The sequence below is a fragment of the Rhamphochromis longiceps genome, linkage group LG15 (genome assembly GCF_057381845.1).
Source record: "Rhamphochromis longiceps isolate RC_006_pf linkage group LG15, R_longiceps_female_GT1.1, whole genome shotgun sequence".
Taxonomy (NCBI): Eukaryota; Metazoa; Chordata; class Actinopteri; order Cichliformes; family Cichlidae; genus Rhamphochromis; species Rhamphochromis longiceps.
Window position 1 is genome coordinate 43,389,253 of NC_140571.1, and position 17,284 is coordinate 43,406,536.

Here is a 17,284-nt window from a genome sequence, read left to right on the forward strand (position 1 = left end):
TTGTTGCTGGGTTTGTGCTTCTTTCTTCATCGGTGCACTCAGTTCATTCACAGCAGTGATTCAGGATGGCAATGATGTTCTTTAAAAGTTCAAATCATTTTTTCCATAAGTTTCTTCGTAGCATCAGGTGGAAGGAACGTAGGACGGAGCAGGCAGAGCTGCCGAAGGCTCAGAAGTAGAAAATACTGACTGTGAGAGGCAAGCTCGACATCAAAGGTGTTTCTTAAGAAAAAAATCTTAGAGTAGCAGCCTGATGGAGCAAATGATTAAGAATTCGTTTTTGAATGAAATATTTTGACTCCTGGTACAACATTTAAAACAAATAACTGCAACATAATGACATTTAATAATGAACTAATGAATGTTATATTTGAAGTTTTGGCGTCTGAGAAAATGACCTTCAGGGCTGAAAAGTTAAAGTGCTGAAGTGGGTTTTCTTTCCGAGACGTGTAGCCGAGATATTAGAAAAATAAACTTCGATGTAAAATAGTATTTTCAGAAATGAATAAACTTTCCAGTTTGCCCCAAACTGCATTAAGGTCCTCTCATATTTACAGCTGATTAAGTGCTTTGCTACTAGAAGAAGTCCAAGTAATGAAGTGTAAACGATTTCCTGAACATTTAGCTGATGAATTTGACAAACTCAGAGTTGGGACAGATTTATATATTAAAACAAATTTCTGGTACTTTCATTAAGTTTATTGCTTAATGTAACAGAACCAGAGCGTTTATGCTGTGATGCGTTGCTCATACCGAGGCTTTGGCTCTAGCCACTTTGCTATTGTTAGCTCCTGTAAAATGTTCAGCTGTGTGAGTCATTTGAAGTGTCTGATCAGGTTTATTGTCCTGGCTACCTTCAGTTTGTTTGGGCGAACTTGTTTACATTGAGGAGATCGTAAGAATAAAAGAAGGCAACTGTTTGTCCTGCTGTGAGGTTTAATGTATGAACAGACGCTCAGTCTCTGAGGTTTGCTGATACACTCCACGCTGTAATATAGAAACATACAATCATTCCTGTGGCTTGAGGCTGGTGAGTCCGCGGTGGTCGATCATCTCCGAGATGCAGAATGTGGATCTGACTCCACGGGTTTCATGTTTCGTGGTTTCTTTCAGCTCTGAGTCCTAATTACAAACGACACCAAATCATTTTCCATTCTGTCTTCTGGTTTGCTTCAGCGCGCAGCTCATTAGTGTTCATCGTCCTGACCCTCGTGGCCTGTAGACTTTACACTGAGATGATTGCGTCCACAGCAGCTTTTGTACACTTAAGAAATATTTCCACACACGGAGCCACTGGACTGGTGCACATACTGATGAACACTCAGGTAAATGAATGGTTTAACCGTCCATCTCACATTTCAGATATGTATTGATTATTAACACGTTATGTTAATAATCGATATGCCTCCACATGGACGCATTTCAGCCTCTTCGCGTCGTAACTTACGCGACGTATTTATGGCGATGGCGTCCTGTCGACTGAACGGTGAACCTGCTGCTTTGCTTTTGCACTCAAAGTTGAGAAAATGTTTTTCACGTGTCGAGCAGTCAGGTGATGCTTTGACTGGCTGCTTGTGCAGTTCAGCATCAAAACGAAGGAAGAGTTGATCGTTGCAGTGAGCAGTCACTCAGCTGTGTACATGAGCTGAATCTGTAAGAGGCAGCTACCTCAGGTGTGAGTGACACGGACGTGACACAATCCACGAGCTTGTTTCTTTTTTTCATCTTTGAGGATTTTCTGGAGACTTTTTTCCTGTTGTTCTGCTGCACGAGTAGATTTGAGAGCTTGGTTGAAGGTTCTTGAAGATGTTCTGCATCTTATCCGAGGCGGTTCCCATAAAGTTATTCTGTTTATCTGGATGTGGCGTTTTCAGTGGGAGAAACGTTTCTCACTCATCCAGGTGGCTTCTGCAGCCCCAGCTGACTGCAGGTTTCCCCTTATAAACAGGACATTTGCATACTGGAACTGTTGCATCAGGATGGGCAGCTGGCGTAAACTGTTGGCCAGAACATGCTGCTCATTGTGCAGAGAGCAAGCATCCTCTTTAAAACTCTTCCACGGTTTTCAGTGGACTGGTTATTTTTTGGTTGGATGCTGGACGGTGAGCACTGAGACCAGGACTGTGCTCATAATTGTGTGTGACATTAATGGGACTGTGACCGAGGTCATTCCCAGGGTGAAACTGTGCACGTGGACTAATACGGAGACATCCTAGGGTAAATACTCAGCTTTTGCACTGACACAGGCTTTGATAAATGAGGTGGGTGCAAGCAGACTTTCCTCAGCGTGACTTCATCTTAAAAATGGAAATGAAGTCAGAGGATCATCAATTTGACGCACTGGAGGAGATCAAATATGTACTGCAGAGTCACGTCCGAGAGAAATTATTTTTTAAATCTGCGTTTTTTCCCCTTCATTGCAGTCTCTAAACAAAAACACTAATAGTGGTGAAAAACAAATGTTTGATCCTGTTCTAAAGGTTGCAGAGATGCGCGTGTGAAACCTGAAAGAAGCTTTTTCTATTTCATCCCAGCTGTTGCATTTTAACCCAATGACCTCTGATACACACCCTTAGTGAACACATTTAAAAATAACACAGACATGAAAATGTGACATGGATGGCATGAGTGTCAAAACCACTCTGGATTCATTCAGTGAGACCACAAATCAGTACGTTTTATAGACATGAGCCAGAATTTGAATTGTTTTCACAAACTGGTGTTGTGTTGTCACGCCTGACTGACTCATGCTGACTTTGGTATTAACGCCTTCATTAAATCTTTTACTTGCAGTGTTCCCAACTAGCTGCGCCTTTTTAAAATTATTCCCACTGACTGAACACCCGAACTATAATAAATGCTCTGACACACTGTAATAACAAACGTTTTGTGCTTTATGCCGATGATTCTGGCGTCTGCAGGATTGAAGATGCTAAAACAAGGGCGTCCGACTCCAGGCCTTGAGGGCCGGTGTCCTGCAGGTTTTAGATCTCACCCTGGGTCAGCACACGTGAATCACATGAGTTCATTGGCATGTTGAGGAGGTCATCCAGCCGTTTGAATCAGCTGTGTTGGATCATCTGAGACCTGCGGGACTCCGGCCCTCGAGGCCTGGCGTTGGACAGTCCGGCACTAAAGTTTTGTCCGGAGCTTCTGTCACGACACGAAGCTGCACAGTGAAGAACAGTTCAGCACACTCTTACTCTGTAACTTGTTTATTTAACTTTACATACTGTATAAAGTGTTCTGTATATACACAATATACACGACACAGGTAGTGCAGGTTTTATTTTACAGGGCTGTCTGCTTACAGTTCACATTTTGCATGATGAATAATCCAGTGTTTAACATTCAGTCCTCTTCAGTTGGTGAAGCTCAGACCTGTTTGGTTCCCTCCCAGAACGGGTGCGACTCCTACAGGAGCCACACTGGACACGGAGCCTTCCTGTTGTGATGTAACAGTCCTGTGCCAGGCTGAGGTATGACTACCAGCCACACTGTGTGAGAGTACACACCACCACCCCAACATGCTTTGGAAACACTCGGCGCTGATGACATGTGGCATGTTATTATGCAAATCACCAAAGTTAATATGACCAATTTTCCTGCTTATGAAAGGCAATTTTTGTCACATTTCTCCAAACTGACTCAGGCACTTTCGCTGCATAACACCAGCAGTGTGTTTCCACACATCTCCTGCCAGAGCGACAACAGCATCACTTCACAGGTTTGGGAATGAAAAAAGGGAAAAGGGAGAAAATAATAAACAGAGAAAGGCACTTGAGGGCAACAGACATGGCAGTGGGGTTCAAGTGGAAACAGGTTTGACGCAATCGAACATAAAAGCCTTCCCACTCTGCGCACCGGCATCTGGGCTGTCTCTTCTTGTTTTAACACTGATGTGGCGTGAAGCTAAATACTGTCAGAAGGCACGAGATCCAAACCGACGCTGAGACATTAGTGAAGATGTGGAGCTTCAAATTTGTGCAGAATGCATGTAAGTGCTGCCTTCTGACCTCTGACCACTGACTCAGGCTCAATGATGTCAAACAGCCGCTGCACGCTCACGATGTTTCTGTCCGTACATCGACGGCGTCCTCGCCGTGTCATATCCATCAGAATGTGTTAAAGAGCACCTTCCAGGTCGTCCACCCGTTCTACCTTTGTGCCTTTGAGCACCGAATGCTCAGAGTTGTTTCCAGATTGACAGATGGAGCTGCAGCAGCTTGTGGTGGTGAAGGTATGTCCTTACTCTCAGCTATGACACCAGCTTTGGTTGGTGACCAAAAGCATCCCATCAAAGCAGCAGAGCTCTTACGTCTGTGATGACGAGGTTCAGGTCGTCTCCTCTTCGGTGATGTTTTCTGGGCACGTCCAACCAGGAGGAGACCCCGTTGCAGACCCGGGACACAGCTGAGCTGTTCGGGAACGTCTCATTATCCTCACTTCCTGGAAGAACTGGAGGCAGCAAGGCATCATCAGTTTGTGGTGCCATGCTTACTAGTACCAGTACATTTTTAGGGAGGTGGAAATACGTGAAACTGGTTCTGGATTTGGCACGACGTTGGTGGAGGTTAAAGGTTAAAGATATGAGCCCTGAAAAGCTGCAGATCATCTCACCTACTCAGCTCAGACCGCCCCAAGTATTTGGACTGAGTAGGACTCAGTTTGATATATGCTACATATTAAATTATCAAACTTAATCTTATCAAGCACTGCAAATGACCTCAAGTTCCTCGAGGAACCAGGAGCCAGTGATGCTGCTTTGGCCAAATCTTCATCCTCAGCCCCTTTTTGAATCTGTTCCAGGATGTGAGATATTGCTGACATGTCTCACCTGCTACAAAGATCTAAAACATCACTTTTTAAACAGGATTTTGTACGTTGTGATTTAAAGGGACTGTCCCAACCCATAAGTGCATACAGCCTGCAGTTCTCTTTATCTGGATGTTGATCGCCCGTCTGACTCTTGACAATAGTGGTAAGGAAGGTGCTTTTGCTGTGGCGTGGTCACGGTGCTGTTTGAAGGCTCGTACAGTAACTGCGAGGGAACCCATCGTAGTGTCTGCTCAACTTTATGATCCTCAACATTTAAAACTGTTTCTTGCACATGAGTCCAGTATGTCGCTGCTCCCACTCAGTGAGCTCAGCGTTATGCAGAAAGCTTCTCTTCTCATTTCCATTTGTCTCGTGTTAAAGACACGACTCGGGTCCGGGTGCTATAGCAGTCCGGTCCACAGATTGTAGCACGCGGTGTTAATTACAGACTCCAGGTGATGATACATGGACACCAGCTGAGGAGGGGGGCTGCTGCCGGCCTGCGGCTGCAACGGCAGCGGCTCCCGAAACACGACCTTTAAACTCTGCGGGAGGAAGATGAAATCTGAGAACTTTGCATGACTTTATTATAAGAAAAAATAAGTCAGACGTGTATAAGAACTCACAGTTTTTCCAGCTTGGTTGTCCAGAAATACCAGAACGAAGCAGTCGGTGAACTTTTGGTTCAGAACAGCCTGAAGTACAAAGACACGAGTGGACGTTAGCTGGAACGAGGTGAACAGGTGTGTGCAACACAAACGTCACCCTTTTAAAGTCTGTCTCCACAGATACAGAAGAAATATGTGTTACTGCAGTTCATGTGTTGGAGCTCTCACTCTGAGCTCGATGCTCCATCCTCTCGCCTGTAAGTCACTCGAGGTCTCTTTTACACTCTGACTCGACTGATCTAACAATCGAGTCTGAACGCGAGTGAGACTAATCAGTGTCGCATTACGTGTTGCAGGTGTTTCTAGCTCGAGTCTGCTAAATGATCCCATTTGTGTCCAGAGAAATGCTACTAGAGACTAACGGAGCTGTGCTTAGAGATGACGTTTGGGGTCGTGTTTCCAATATTTTTTAAAGGGATCTCGATGACCCTGAGCATTAAAGGGAACGCCTTCATTTGGTTGTTGGCTGGTAACGTTTTGCTGCCCGTTTGTGAAGCCACAGCGGAGGGAAACTCATGGATACAGGGGCCTGTGGGTTTGCCACTTTGAACTCTTTTTTTCTCACCAGATACTGGATGCCGTTGTCGTCGAAGTGTCTGCAGCTCTGAGGGAAGCGACTGAGCAGGACCTTGATGAGACTCTGGTACCAGGCTGGACCCATGGTCAGGAAACAGTCCTGCAGCAACACGTTCACACTACAGTTACAACACTGACCATCAGAAACTTTCACTGGGTTTCACCTGCAAAGTCAAATATTCAAGCTGCAGATGTATCATTTAAAAGCTCCTCCTTTAACTAACAAAATCCTGAAGCCTCCTGATGTGTTAGGAACATTTACCTCCCATTCACAGCTCCTGCTAACATGTATGTGCGAGCTGATGTTTGATCTGCAGGTCACCTGCAGCTGGCTGAGGTCACAGCGAGAGCCTGATCACCTCCAAATGTTTCTCATACTGTGGGAGCACCGATGCTTAGCTGTGTGCTGGTGTTGCTTTGCGTTTCAAATGACAGGGTGTCGAGCTGCTGGCGGTTCATTTGTGTCGAGCTGTGGTCTTAGTAATCAAGGTGTTTGGTATTGCTGATGTTTGATGGTCATAACTGAATCTTGATTTTAAGGCTAAAATTAGAGTCTCACCAGCTGCGGGTCGATTTCCCCCACTGATCGGCTCTGCACAGCCTCCAGCAGCTCCTCCAGCTCGCTGAACGACAACTTGGCCAGCTTCAGTTTATCCAGGGCCACATGCTCGCCGTGGAACAGCCTCCTCCACAGGTTGTCCCTGCGGCAGTGACCCATGGCCTGCTCCACGCTGATCTGGATCTGTCTGCGGGCAGACGCCACCTCGTTGTTGAGAAGAGGGAACAGAGGGGAGGTGTAGAGGAGCCCCTGAGCCTCTGGTCCACCGCCTGTCAGAGGGTAAAACTCGTTGCCATCACTTGGAGCCAAGGGTGCTGAAGCTTCAGACGAACCCTCCTCCCAGAGGTCCTGCTCAGAACCACGTGACCCAGAAGCCTCTGCTCGATCCTGGGAGAGCCGTCCCCCCAGCTCTCCGGGATCACGGTGGATCTGAGGAAGCTTCTTAAAGCGGCGCATGTCTGCAGTGAGGCGTGGGAATAGCTCCCGCTGACTGGTCATGATCACGTAGAAGCGTAGCCTATGAAAGGGGACGAGATGAGACTCAGCAAAAGTTTATCCAGTGCCTTCAGTGATGTACTGTTAACACATTTGTTTGGCCCGTGAAACGTCCACCAGTCCTCTTTAGGTTGTGTCAGGACATGTCAGATAAAACAAACATGGTGTCAGCCCAGATATGAGTAACTATCACACAGCCTCTGTGCTGCAGTCTGTAGATCTTACCTGAGCAGATGCCTCTCCCCGTCTGACTGCTCCTCAAACGGAGCAGCGTTGTGACACACCACCAGGGAAACATCGAAGTCATCGTGGTGGGGCAGACCGTCCAGATCCTTGTAGGAGCCCGAACTAAAGCAAGAGGAGCCAACAAAGGTAAAGTTAAGCCGCAGATATGAGGAGAGAAGGTTTATTCTGAGGGCAGAGCTGTTTCTCCACCTGTTCCACAGAGCCACCAGGGCATACTCGTGAAGGTCAGGCATCGCCTTCTTGTTGTCAGTGGCGACCGCAGCCTTCGACATGCGGAGCGGCTTCATGCCATACGTGCTGGCGTGGTCGGTGATGTAGTTGTAGAGCTGGTGAGCCGTTATCATCCCCGTGGAGATGGAGAAGCTCCCTGATTTACACAAGAATGACAGACGCTCAGAAGGACAAACACAGTTGTTCCTGTGCACACACAGAGCCCGAGAAGCTCTGATGGAAAAACAAATATCTGCTCATCGATCCAGAACGGCTCAGAGAGCGCTGCTGGTGACGCCCGAACGGAGGCGGGACACAGAGGGACTGAACTCGTCTTTCAGTGAAACAATTTCAAATATTTACTCTGAATATCATTTCAGTTGGTTTGCACTGACCACCAGAGGGAGCTGGAGAAGACGCTAAACATGAACACAAATTCACCTGAGTAGACTTCCAGTACTCGTGCTAGCAGAGGTTAGCGAATAAACTCTGTGCTAAATCAACCACAGGGGTGGGTGGGGGGAAGAGGTGAGCTAAAGTTGTTTATTTCAGAACAAAAACAAAAAATTCATGAACCATCACTGTGGATGATTCAGATTTACCTGTTTAGCTACAGGAGTTTAACCCAAACTTTGTTTGGAGTTTGGAATTTAATCCAGACCACTTCCTCCCAAAGATCTCGGTGCACTTATTTTTTTCTGCACGTCTGCATAGTTTAAGCCAAGACAGCAGAGTTTGTTTTTTAAAATGACCACAACTTCCATAAACGTGCTGCGAATAACTTCAGTGAAGTCACAGCACACGGACACATTTTCAGATGCAAGTCTTTGTTAAATGAAGCTGGTGGAAAGACTTCATCTCATGTATCAGGGACCATTAGGTAAAAGGGGGAAAGTTGAAAGCCGGAGGCAAAGAATACAAATTAAAGTTATAACCTTGCACTTTTTAAGGTTGGATAAACCTAATCGCACCATAAAAATGGGGAATGCCATTCGCACTTTAGTGAGGACGTGCAGCTATATGGTGGATATAACTGGATCCTTAGTTTGTATTTCCCATCAGAACCAGTGTGTGTTTGTGTGGGCACTGACCCACAGTCCAAATGCTTCTAATCACATGATGATTTTTGGGCCTATTTTTCATTTGTCAGTTTGTTTTTTTCTGGTCTTTGTTTCTGGTGAATTCGAGTTTTGTTCCCTTTAGTAAATGCTCTGTACACCGTTCACTGTGTTGCCATCTTTTGTTTACTTTCACTGGCTGCTCTGGCGGCTGCTGTAAATGTTGAAAAGCTAGAAATCATGGCAGAATCAAAAAAACATTATCATCATCATCACATGAGATTCGATGCAGTCAGCAACACCAGAATCACCTTGAAAGACGTGGTTGCGGCCGAACTTGGGGATGTCCGGGTGATGGGAGATGAAGTCGTCCAGGAAGTCGGTGAGCTGGTAGCCTTGCCTTAGCGTCATGTGGCAGCCGACCAGGTACTGGTGAACCACTCGCAGGTGGAAGTCGTAGCTGAAGGAGTGAACGTGCATGGTGTCCCTGACTTTATCACACTCCTCAGTGAAGAGCATGGAGAGCTGCAACAGAAGGTTGTGAGACGGTCATCACCAGGACAGCATGACTCACTGACACAGACGGGAAAAGAAGGAGGTACTCTAACTCCAAACTCAGTCAGTCTGAATACCTCTGCAAAACTGATCTGGCAGACAGCGCTAACTCTGAATGTCTATCTGTGCGATCAGCCATGTATGAAACTGTTTTGCATCTGAAGGGGAAGGACCTGCTGTTCCAGCCACTCCAACAGAGACTGCTTTGTACAGCACACCTTAAGGCCCTGCTGCACTGTGACTCCCATCACAAAAGCTTCTCAGTAAGGAGCAAGCAACTTTGATATCAATCAGATTCATAATAATATCCTTTTTAATTAAATCCAACATCAAAAGGGAGCTGACAAAAGCAATAATTGCAAATGCAAATGGCTGCAGTGAGAGGCTGTGCTGTGCAGTTAATTACAGCACAATAAGAGTTTACAAGGAGCTCTAATTGCTACTCCTGCTTTTACTTTGATCTGGACCATTTGCCTGGAACGTGCACAAAAGCAGCTTCATTATATCAAAGAGCCAAGAAAAGACTGCACAGCGTTCTGTAGCTACAGACTTTCATCTCTTCGCCGTCTGGAACCTTTTCCTGCCTCGACACTTGTCCAGAAACTGGCAAAAGGGCAGAAGACTTTCATCAGCACCCTCACCGCAGAGATAAGAATGAGGAAGAATATTCTTTTGCACACAGGAATGAAAAGATGAATATTAACTTTTCTCTCCCCAGCGGTGTTCCTGCAGTCTGGCAGACAAATTAAGTGTGACCTCCTGGCCTGTTATCTATGGAGCCTGGAAGCCAATGGGACTGCGCGGCTCTCCTCAGTTCATAGGTAGTTCCTGTGTGTGTGTGTGTGTGTGTGTCCTCCTTGCTATCACGCTAACATTTATTATTTCCTAACCTGTAATCCCAAATGGTTCATGTTCTAGTTAATTAAACACTCCGTGTAACTTTGACAAGAACAAATTGCCAGTTTGAGTCGTGGGGCTGCAGCTTGTCTCCTGTCAGCGGCACTCGGTGGAAGTGAAATTAATGACAGCGGCTGCATTGACGGGAGAAGCTGCAATCAGCGAGGTCATACAAGAAGAAGAAAAAGAAGAGAATACAAAGCAAGCTGATTGAAAGAAAGACAAGCAGAGCGACGAGAGGAAAGCTCTCAGACTGTGACATCCATCGATGCGTCCCTGTGAGGCTCTGCATTTTCACTCCTGGAAAAAAGACTCACATTTCTGCAGTGGTACTATCACAATGCAGTGAAACCCAACAGGAGTAACAGCAGTTATCCAGCTGTGATGTGTGTATTACAACTGCAAATATACACTCACAGCCACTTTACCAGGTACACCTTTCCCCCTTCAGCACTGCCGTAGTGCTTTGTGGCACAGATTCGACAAGGTGCTGGCACCATTCCTCGTGGTTCACACTGACATGATAGTGTCACACGCATGCTGTAGATTTGAAGTCTCCTGTTACATCACATCCTAAAGGTGCTGTGTGGGATCAACACTTTGAACCTTTGATTACAGCAGAATCAGGTTCAAGAATCCAGTTTCAGATCATGAGAGTTTCCTGACGTGCCATGCTCTCCAGCTGGAAGACGGGTACATGGAGGAGATTCATCAGAGCAGATAAGCTTCCAAACTGTCCACTATTGGCGAGGCTGTGGAAATCGTAAGCCGTGGTCTCCTGGTTTTACCTGCACGCAGCAGCACTCTGTGTGGTCTTCTGCTGCTGTAGAGCTTCTCACTTGGTCTTTTTCAGGGATGCTGTTCTGCATACCTTGGTTGTAATGAGCAATTGACCGAGTTATTGTTGGCTTCCCATCAGCTAACAGGAGCTTGGCCAATCTCCTCTGACCACTGGCATTTACTGGACCATCCTCTGTAAAGCCTACAAGTGTCTGTGTTGAAAAATCGCACATTCATCACTTAAATAACATTTGCTGATGCTCGGATTGAACTTCGGGTCTTCTTGACTATGCCTACATGTCTACATGCATTGAGTTGCTGCCATGTGATTGGCCCATTAGTATTTGCAGTGTTGGTGTCTCTAATAAAGTGGCTGGTGAGTGTCTGATTCTCTGCTTATGTATTTAGTACCTGATTTTCTTAACCGTAACACCCTGAGGATATGTTAGTGTGAGTGTTGCAGTACGTTTGCTTTCTCTGGCTGCTTGGTCAGGTTTAGGCACAGAATAATTACATACATTACTAATAATTCAGAAGACCCTTATGAAGAGAACATCGAGGGAACAGTTTACCCTGCCCGGGATAGGGTTACCGGGGCCCCGCCCTGGAGCCAGGCCTGGGGAGGGTGCCCGAGGGCGAGCCTATGGTGGCCGGGCCTTAGTCCATGGGGCCCGGCCGGGCACAGCCCGAAGAGGAGACATGGGCCCATCCTCCCGCAGGCCCACCACCCGCAGGAGGCGCCATAGGGGTCGGGTGCATTGTGTGCCGGGTGGCGGCCAGGAGGGGAGGCCCTGGCGGACTGATCCCCGGCTGCCAAGACTGGCAATAAGGACATGGAATGTCACCTCTCTGGTGGGGAAGGAGCCTGAGTTAGGTTGAGAGGTACCGGCTAGATATAGTCGGGCTCACCTCTACGCATGGCTTGGGCTCTGGAACCAGTCTCCTGGAGAGGGGCTGGACTCTGTCTCAGTCTGGAGTTGCCCATGGTGAGAGGCAACAGGCTGGGGTGGGTATTCTAATATCCCCTCGGCTTGCTGCCGGTACGTTGGGGTTTTTCCCGGTGGATGAGAGGGTTTGTTCCCTGCTCCTTAGGGTCGGGGAACGGGCCTGACTGTCATCTGCGCTTATGCGCCGAGTGGCAGTTCAGAGTACCCAGCCTTCTTAGAGTCCCTGGGTGGGGTGCTGGAAGGTGCTCCACCTGGAGACTCTGTTGTCCTGCTGGGAGACTTCAATGCTCACGTGGGTAACGACATCGAGACCTGGAGGGGCGTGATTGGGAGGAATGGCCTCCCTGATCTGACCCCAAGCGGTGTTTTGTTATTGGACTTCTGTGCAAATCACAGTTTGGCCATAACGAACACCTTGTTCGAACATAAGAGTTTGTCCATAAGTGCACGTGGCACCAGGACGCTCTAGGCCGCAGGTTGATGATCGATTTTGTAAACGTATCACCAGACCTGCAACCATATGTTCTGGACACTCGGGTAAAGAGAGGGGCTGAGCTGTCAACTGATCACCACCTGGTGGTGAGTTGGATCAGGTGGCGGGGGAGGACGCTGGACAGACCCGGTGCACCTAAACGCATAGTGAGGGTGTGCTGGGAACGTCTAGCAGAGGCCCCAGTCCGCGAGATCTTCAACGCACACCTCCGGCAGAGCTTCAACAGCATTCCGAGGGAGACTGGGGACATTGAGTCCGAATGGACCATGTTCAGCGTCTCCATTGCCGAAGCTGCTGCATTGAGCTGCGGCCGCAAAGTGGTTGGTGCCTGCCGTGGTGGTAATCCCTGAACCAAATGGTGGACACCAGAGGTGAAGGGAGCCACCAGGCTGAAGAAGGAGTCCTACCAGGCTTGGTTAGCCTGTGGGACTCCGGAGGCAGCCGACAGGTATTTACAGGCCAAGCGGAATGCGGCTCGGGCAGTGGCTGAAGCAAAAACTCGGGTGTGGGAGGAGTTCGGAGAGGGCATGGAAAAAGACTTTCGGACTGCCTCGAAGAGATTCTGGCAAACCGTCAGGATGGGAAAGAGGTGCTCTACCTGCACTGTGTATAGTGCTGGCAGAGCGCTGCTGACGTCGACTGAGAAAATTGTCAGGCGGTGGAAGGAATACTTCGAGGACCTCCTTAATCCCACTGACACGTCTTCCGAGGAGGAAGCAGAGTCTGGGGATGAGGGGAATGACCCGCCAATTTCCGGGGGCGAGGTCACTGAGGCAGTTAAACAACTCCTTGGTGGCAGAGCCCCTGGTGTGGATGAGGTCCGCCCCGAGTTCCTGAAGGCTCTGGACGTTGTAGGGCTGTCCTGGTTGACACGCCTCTACAATGTTGCGTGGAGATCAGGGGCAGTACTCCTGGACTGGCAAACTGGGGTGGTGGTCCCCATCTTTAAGAAGGGAGACCGGAGGGTGTGTTCCAAATACAAGGGGATCACACTCCTCAGCCTCCCTGGGAAAGTCTATGCCAGGGTGCTGGAAAGGAGAGTTCGTCCGCTAGTCGAACCTCGGATACAGGGGGAACAATGTGGTTTTCGTCCTGGTCGCGGAACACTGGACCAGCTCTTTATCCTCTCAAGGATACTCAAGGGCGCATGGGAGTTTGCCCAACCAGTCTACATGTGTTTTATGGACTTGGAGAAGGCATTCGACCGTGTCCCTCGGGGTGTCCTGTGGGAGGTGTTGCGGGAGTATGGGGTGTCTGGCCCATTGCTACGGGCCATTCGATCCCTATACAACCGTTGCAAGAGCTTGGTTTGCATTGCCGGCAATAAGTCGGATTTGTTCCTGGTGGGTGATGGGCTTCACCGGTTCTGTTCATAATTTTTATGGACAGGATTTCTAGGCGCAGCCAAGTGGCGGAGGGCTTTCGCTTTGGTGGCCTCAGAATCTCATCTCTGATTTTTGCGGATGATGTGGTTCTGTTGGCTTCATCGGTTCCTGCCCCAAGTGGAGGAGTTCAAGTATCTCGGGTTCTTGTTTGCGAGTGATGGGAGAAGGGAGCCGGAGATCGACAGACGGATTGGGGCTGCAGCTGCAGTAATGCGGACGCTGCACCGGTCCGTCGTGGTGAAGAGGGAGCTGAGTGTAAAAGCTCTCAATTTACCAGTCGATTCCAGCATGTCCCACCGGGAGGAGGCCCCGGGGCAGACCCAGGACACGCTGGAGAGATTATCTCTCGGCTGGCCTGGGAACGCCTTGGTGTTCCCCCGGATAAGCCGGAGGAGGTGGCTGGGGAGAGGGAGGTTTGGGCCTCTCTGCTCAGGCTGCTGCCCCCGCGACCCGGCCTCGGATAAAGCGGATGAAGATGGATGGATGGATACTAATAATTATCAAATACTCAAACTTAAGACAGATCATTTCAAAATCTAAAAAAATCTTTTTCAGCTCACGATAACCTAATAATCACAATCTGGATGACCACACAAGCTTGTAAAGTTTGTGCACTTTCAGTGATTTATTTTCATCCTTTGACCTTTTTCTCCTATAAACTTTTTTTTAATGATTGTTTTAAAATCTAGAATATAATATTTAAACAAACTCCTTGTGGCCGCACCCTCACAGCCTGCACTTTGCAACCTACCATTATACTGTTAATTAATACTCGACTCAAGCTCATTTAGCTTTACATTACAAAGAAAATATATCAAAATAGTCTGAAAATATTAGAAGAAAAATCAATGAAATGAGTCATTGATGGCATGATTCAATTGTAGCTACCATCACGCTGCTAAACATGCAGCATTTAAGCAGAAGTGGCCCAATAACTGAGCCTTGGGGAACAACATATACTTACTCAGACATACAGTTATAAACACCCAGTGGTCACTAACAATTTAAATGAATTAATAGTTCTGTATAAATTCTGTATAATAGAAATTATACAGAATTTTCCAGTATTGTATCTGTAGCAGCGGAGCAGCAGAAGCAGCAGTTTACATTCTGTGTAATTCAAAGACTGAACCTTCACACATGAACACAGACCCTAGCTCCAATCACCACCTGGCTGCTAAAGAAGAGGAAGAAGAGGAAGAAGAGGAAGGGCAAAAGAAAAACATGGTTGCATAAAAAATTAGCTCCAACACCCAAAACACCAAACCAACAACCACAGAGAAGACAGCCTGTTGAAAACAGAAAAGGAAAAGAAAATCATAGAGGTGCTTGGCCCTCACCTGATCCTCAACACAATCAGGTATAAATGCATCATTTTTATTGCATAACTTAAGTCTGAGTCCCTGCCTTAAGCTAAAGATGCGTTTTTACAGTCAAGCTGTAGTTTGCAGCAACAGTAGCTCCCACAGTGCACTTGATTTAACATTAAACCCAATCATTCCCACAGAGACAGGCAGGTAAACTTGAAAGGAAAGAGACCAGGACTGATGAGAGCAAGCATAGAGTGGCGAAGAGGGGTGGAGCCTGATTGTAGTGAGACACCCCTCCCTTGAGAATGGCTGGGACATACCGCACAGTCAGATACTGGTGTGGCATCTGGAAACGGCTTGCAACGAGGTTTGGTGAGGAGGCTGCCCTGATGGAGAGATGACATGAGGTGGGACTAGGCAGACACAGAGACACAGACAGATGGATGGAAAGGAAGACTGAAGATGTGCTAAGAGATCAAATAAAACCATTTCAGACTACAAATATCCACATTACATACACACTCTAGAACTGTGGACTTGGATGTGTTTATTGTTTTTAGTGTGACACTAACCAGCTAAACACTCAGCTAATCTGACTAGCTGATAGTCACAGTAATATGCATCTTGGTTAGTAGGAAACTACTTGTGGATAATACGACTTCAGTAAAGCATCATAAGACTGATATATCCATCGATCAGCCCCAACATTAAAACCACCATCCTGTGGTTAAGCTGCACATCCTTCTGTTGGCCTCAGGATCAGGTTAGTTCCCACAGATGCACCGTCAGACTGGGATAGGCGTGTTAGGAGGCCAGCTCAACGACCTGGGCTTGGACTTATAATAATCACATGATATGTGGTTCTAATGTTGGGCTGATCCATAGCTGTTAGCAAACTTTACGCTTCATTCATTAAGTTGGTGTCACTTCACTAACAAGCTGCCTGCTATTTCTCAGTATTTACCAGAACACTGTCAAAGCAGTAACACATTAAGTTTAATGCACGCTGCTGTAAACCCCAAATACTAATGCAACTAATTTGTGTTTATTTATAAAGACATTTTATACTGACAGCACTAACAAGTGCTAACGAATGAATTACCACAGTCCTCGTCCTGAACACCGTCTGAAACTTTGCATGTGTGCTGGGCAATTAAATTCACTGATGATCAGAGGAACACGAGAAACAATATTTGAACAAATTAAAGTAGAAAAAAATCTGCATCTTAAAATGGAAAAGATTCCACAGTATTTTCACATTTAGGAAAAACACGGGGAAGAGTTCGTTTCTGCATGCAGCCTATTATGATGGCGTATTGAAACACTGTTCCAGACGCATTTTTCACCTCTTAGATCTGAATAAAAAGACTGAAACTATTTACTCTGATATTATTGTCTCAGGCACAGATCAAGCCCACCTTCCAATCAAATCTTTTTGCTTATGAGGGACATCCAATGAGGAGAAAGATGGGAGGTTTTGTCAGACGGATGATGAACTGAGGGGTTGCACTGATATTATTGATATTAACAAGGCTTATTCTGCAAATCATGCAAAGCTACTGTAACAGAGCCAAAGGACAAAGGCTGGAAATAAACGGGTCCCCTTTAATGTGGCCAGCATGAACATTCATTCTTTTTATATCTGTGTGTTTCTCACATGTCAACAAGTCTCCTGTTTAAAGTGTTTCAGCAACATCGTCATTTAAATGTAAATCATATTCTAAACTGTTTAAAATTATCTATTAATTAAGAAGCAATTCATTGCTTTTGTGTATAATGTTTGGGCCAATGTGAAGAGCCACTTCAGAACGTGCTCTCACCTGTAAATACTGACTGCAGTTATGACTCCCTCCCTAACACAGGGAACACATCTCTGGGCTTTACAGAGATAATTCATTTTAAACATAAAACACATTGTTTACGCTTAATTTACTCAATGTCAAGCTTTTTGTTGAGGATTTATGGACATCTTTAATTCACAATAGCTGCAGCGAATGCACCTTTCTTCCTTTCTCAACACTTAAACCCTTTGGCCTCCCCACTGTGCTTAGAGGCACAGGCTCTTTCAACACAGTCAACCTCTCACATCACTTTGTAGACATCCTGACAACACCACCGGGAGGGAAACAAACAGCATGACATCTTTCAAAACATCTTTCTCTGCCTTCGTCACATCAAAGTGCACCGACCCCCTAATCTGAAAATGGATCAGTCACAAGTGGGAGAGATGTTCACCTAATATAGAAGCAGAACAAGGACCGAAGCTGCTGGCACTCGGGATAAGAGC

At 46.8% G+C, this 17,284-nt stretch overlaps 1 protein-coding gene across 15 annotated transcripts in view; it reads right to left on the reverse strand.

Moving 5' to 3' along the window:
- Positions 1-3,199: 3,199 nt before the first annotated feature.
- The window catches only part of szt2 (SZT2 subunit of KICSTOR complex), a 120,383-nt gene continuing 106,298 nt past the window's right edge, over positions 3,200-17,284 (reverse strand). For 12 of the 15 annotated variants that reach the window (XM_085383258.1, XM_085383250.1, XM_085383249.1 and 9 more), the window contains 8 exons: positions 15,318-15,383; positions 8,942-9,155; positions 7,552-7,729; positions 7,342-7,464; positions 6,622-7,138; positions 6,052-6,162; positions 5,445-5,513; positions 3,200-5,363 (listed from right to left, as the gene is read on the reverse strand). In XM_085383258.1, the coding sequence (XP_085239384.1) occupies positions 5,220-5,363; positions 5,445-5,513; positions 6,052-6,162; positions 6,622-7,138; positions 7,342-7,464; positions 7,552-7,729; positions 8,942-9,155; positions 15,318-15,383 (1,422 nt within the window). In that variant the 3' untranslated portion in view covers positions 3,200-5,219. Of the gene's footprint in view, positions 5,364-5,444; positions 5,514-6,051; positions 6,163-6,621; positions 7,139-7,341; positions 7,465-7,551; positions 7,730-8,941; positions 9,156-15,317; positions 15,384-17,284 lie in introns of those variants that run through there. The other 3 variants (XM_085383259.1, XM_085383257.1, XM_085383260.1) reach the window with 2 other exon arrangements.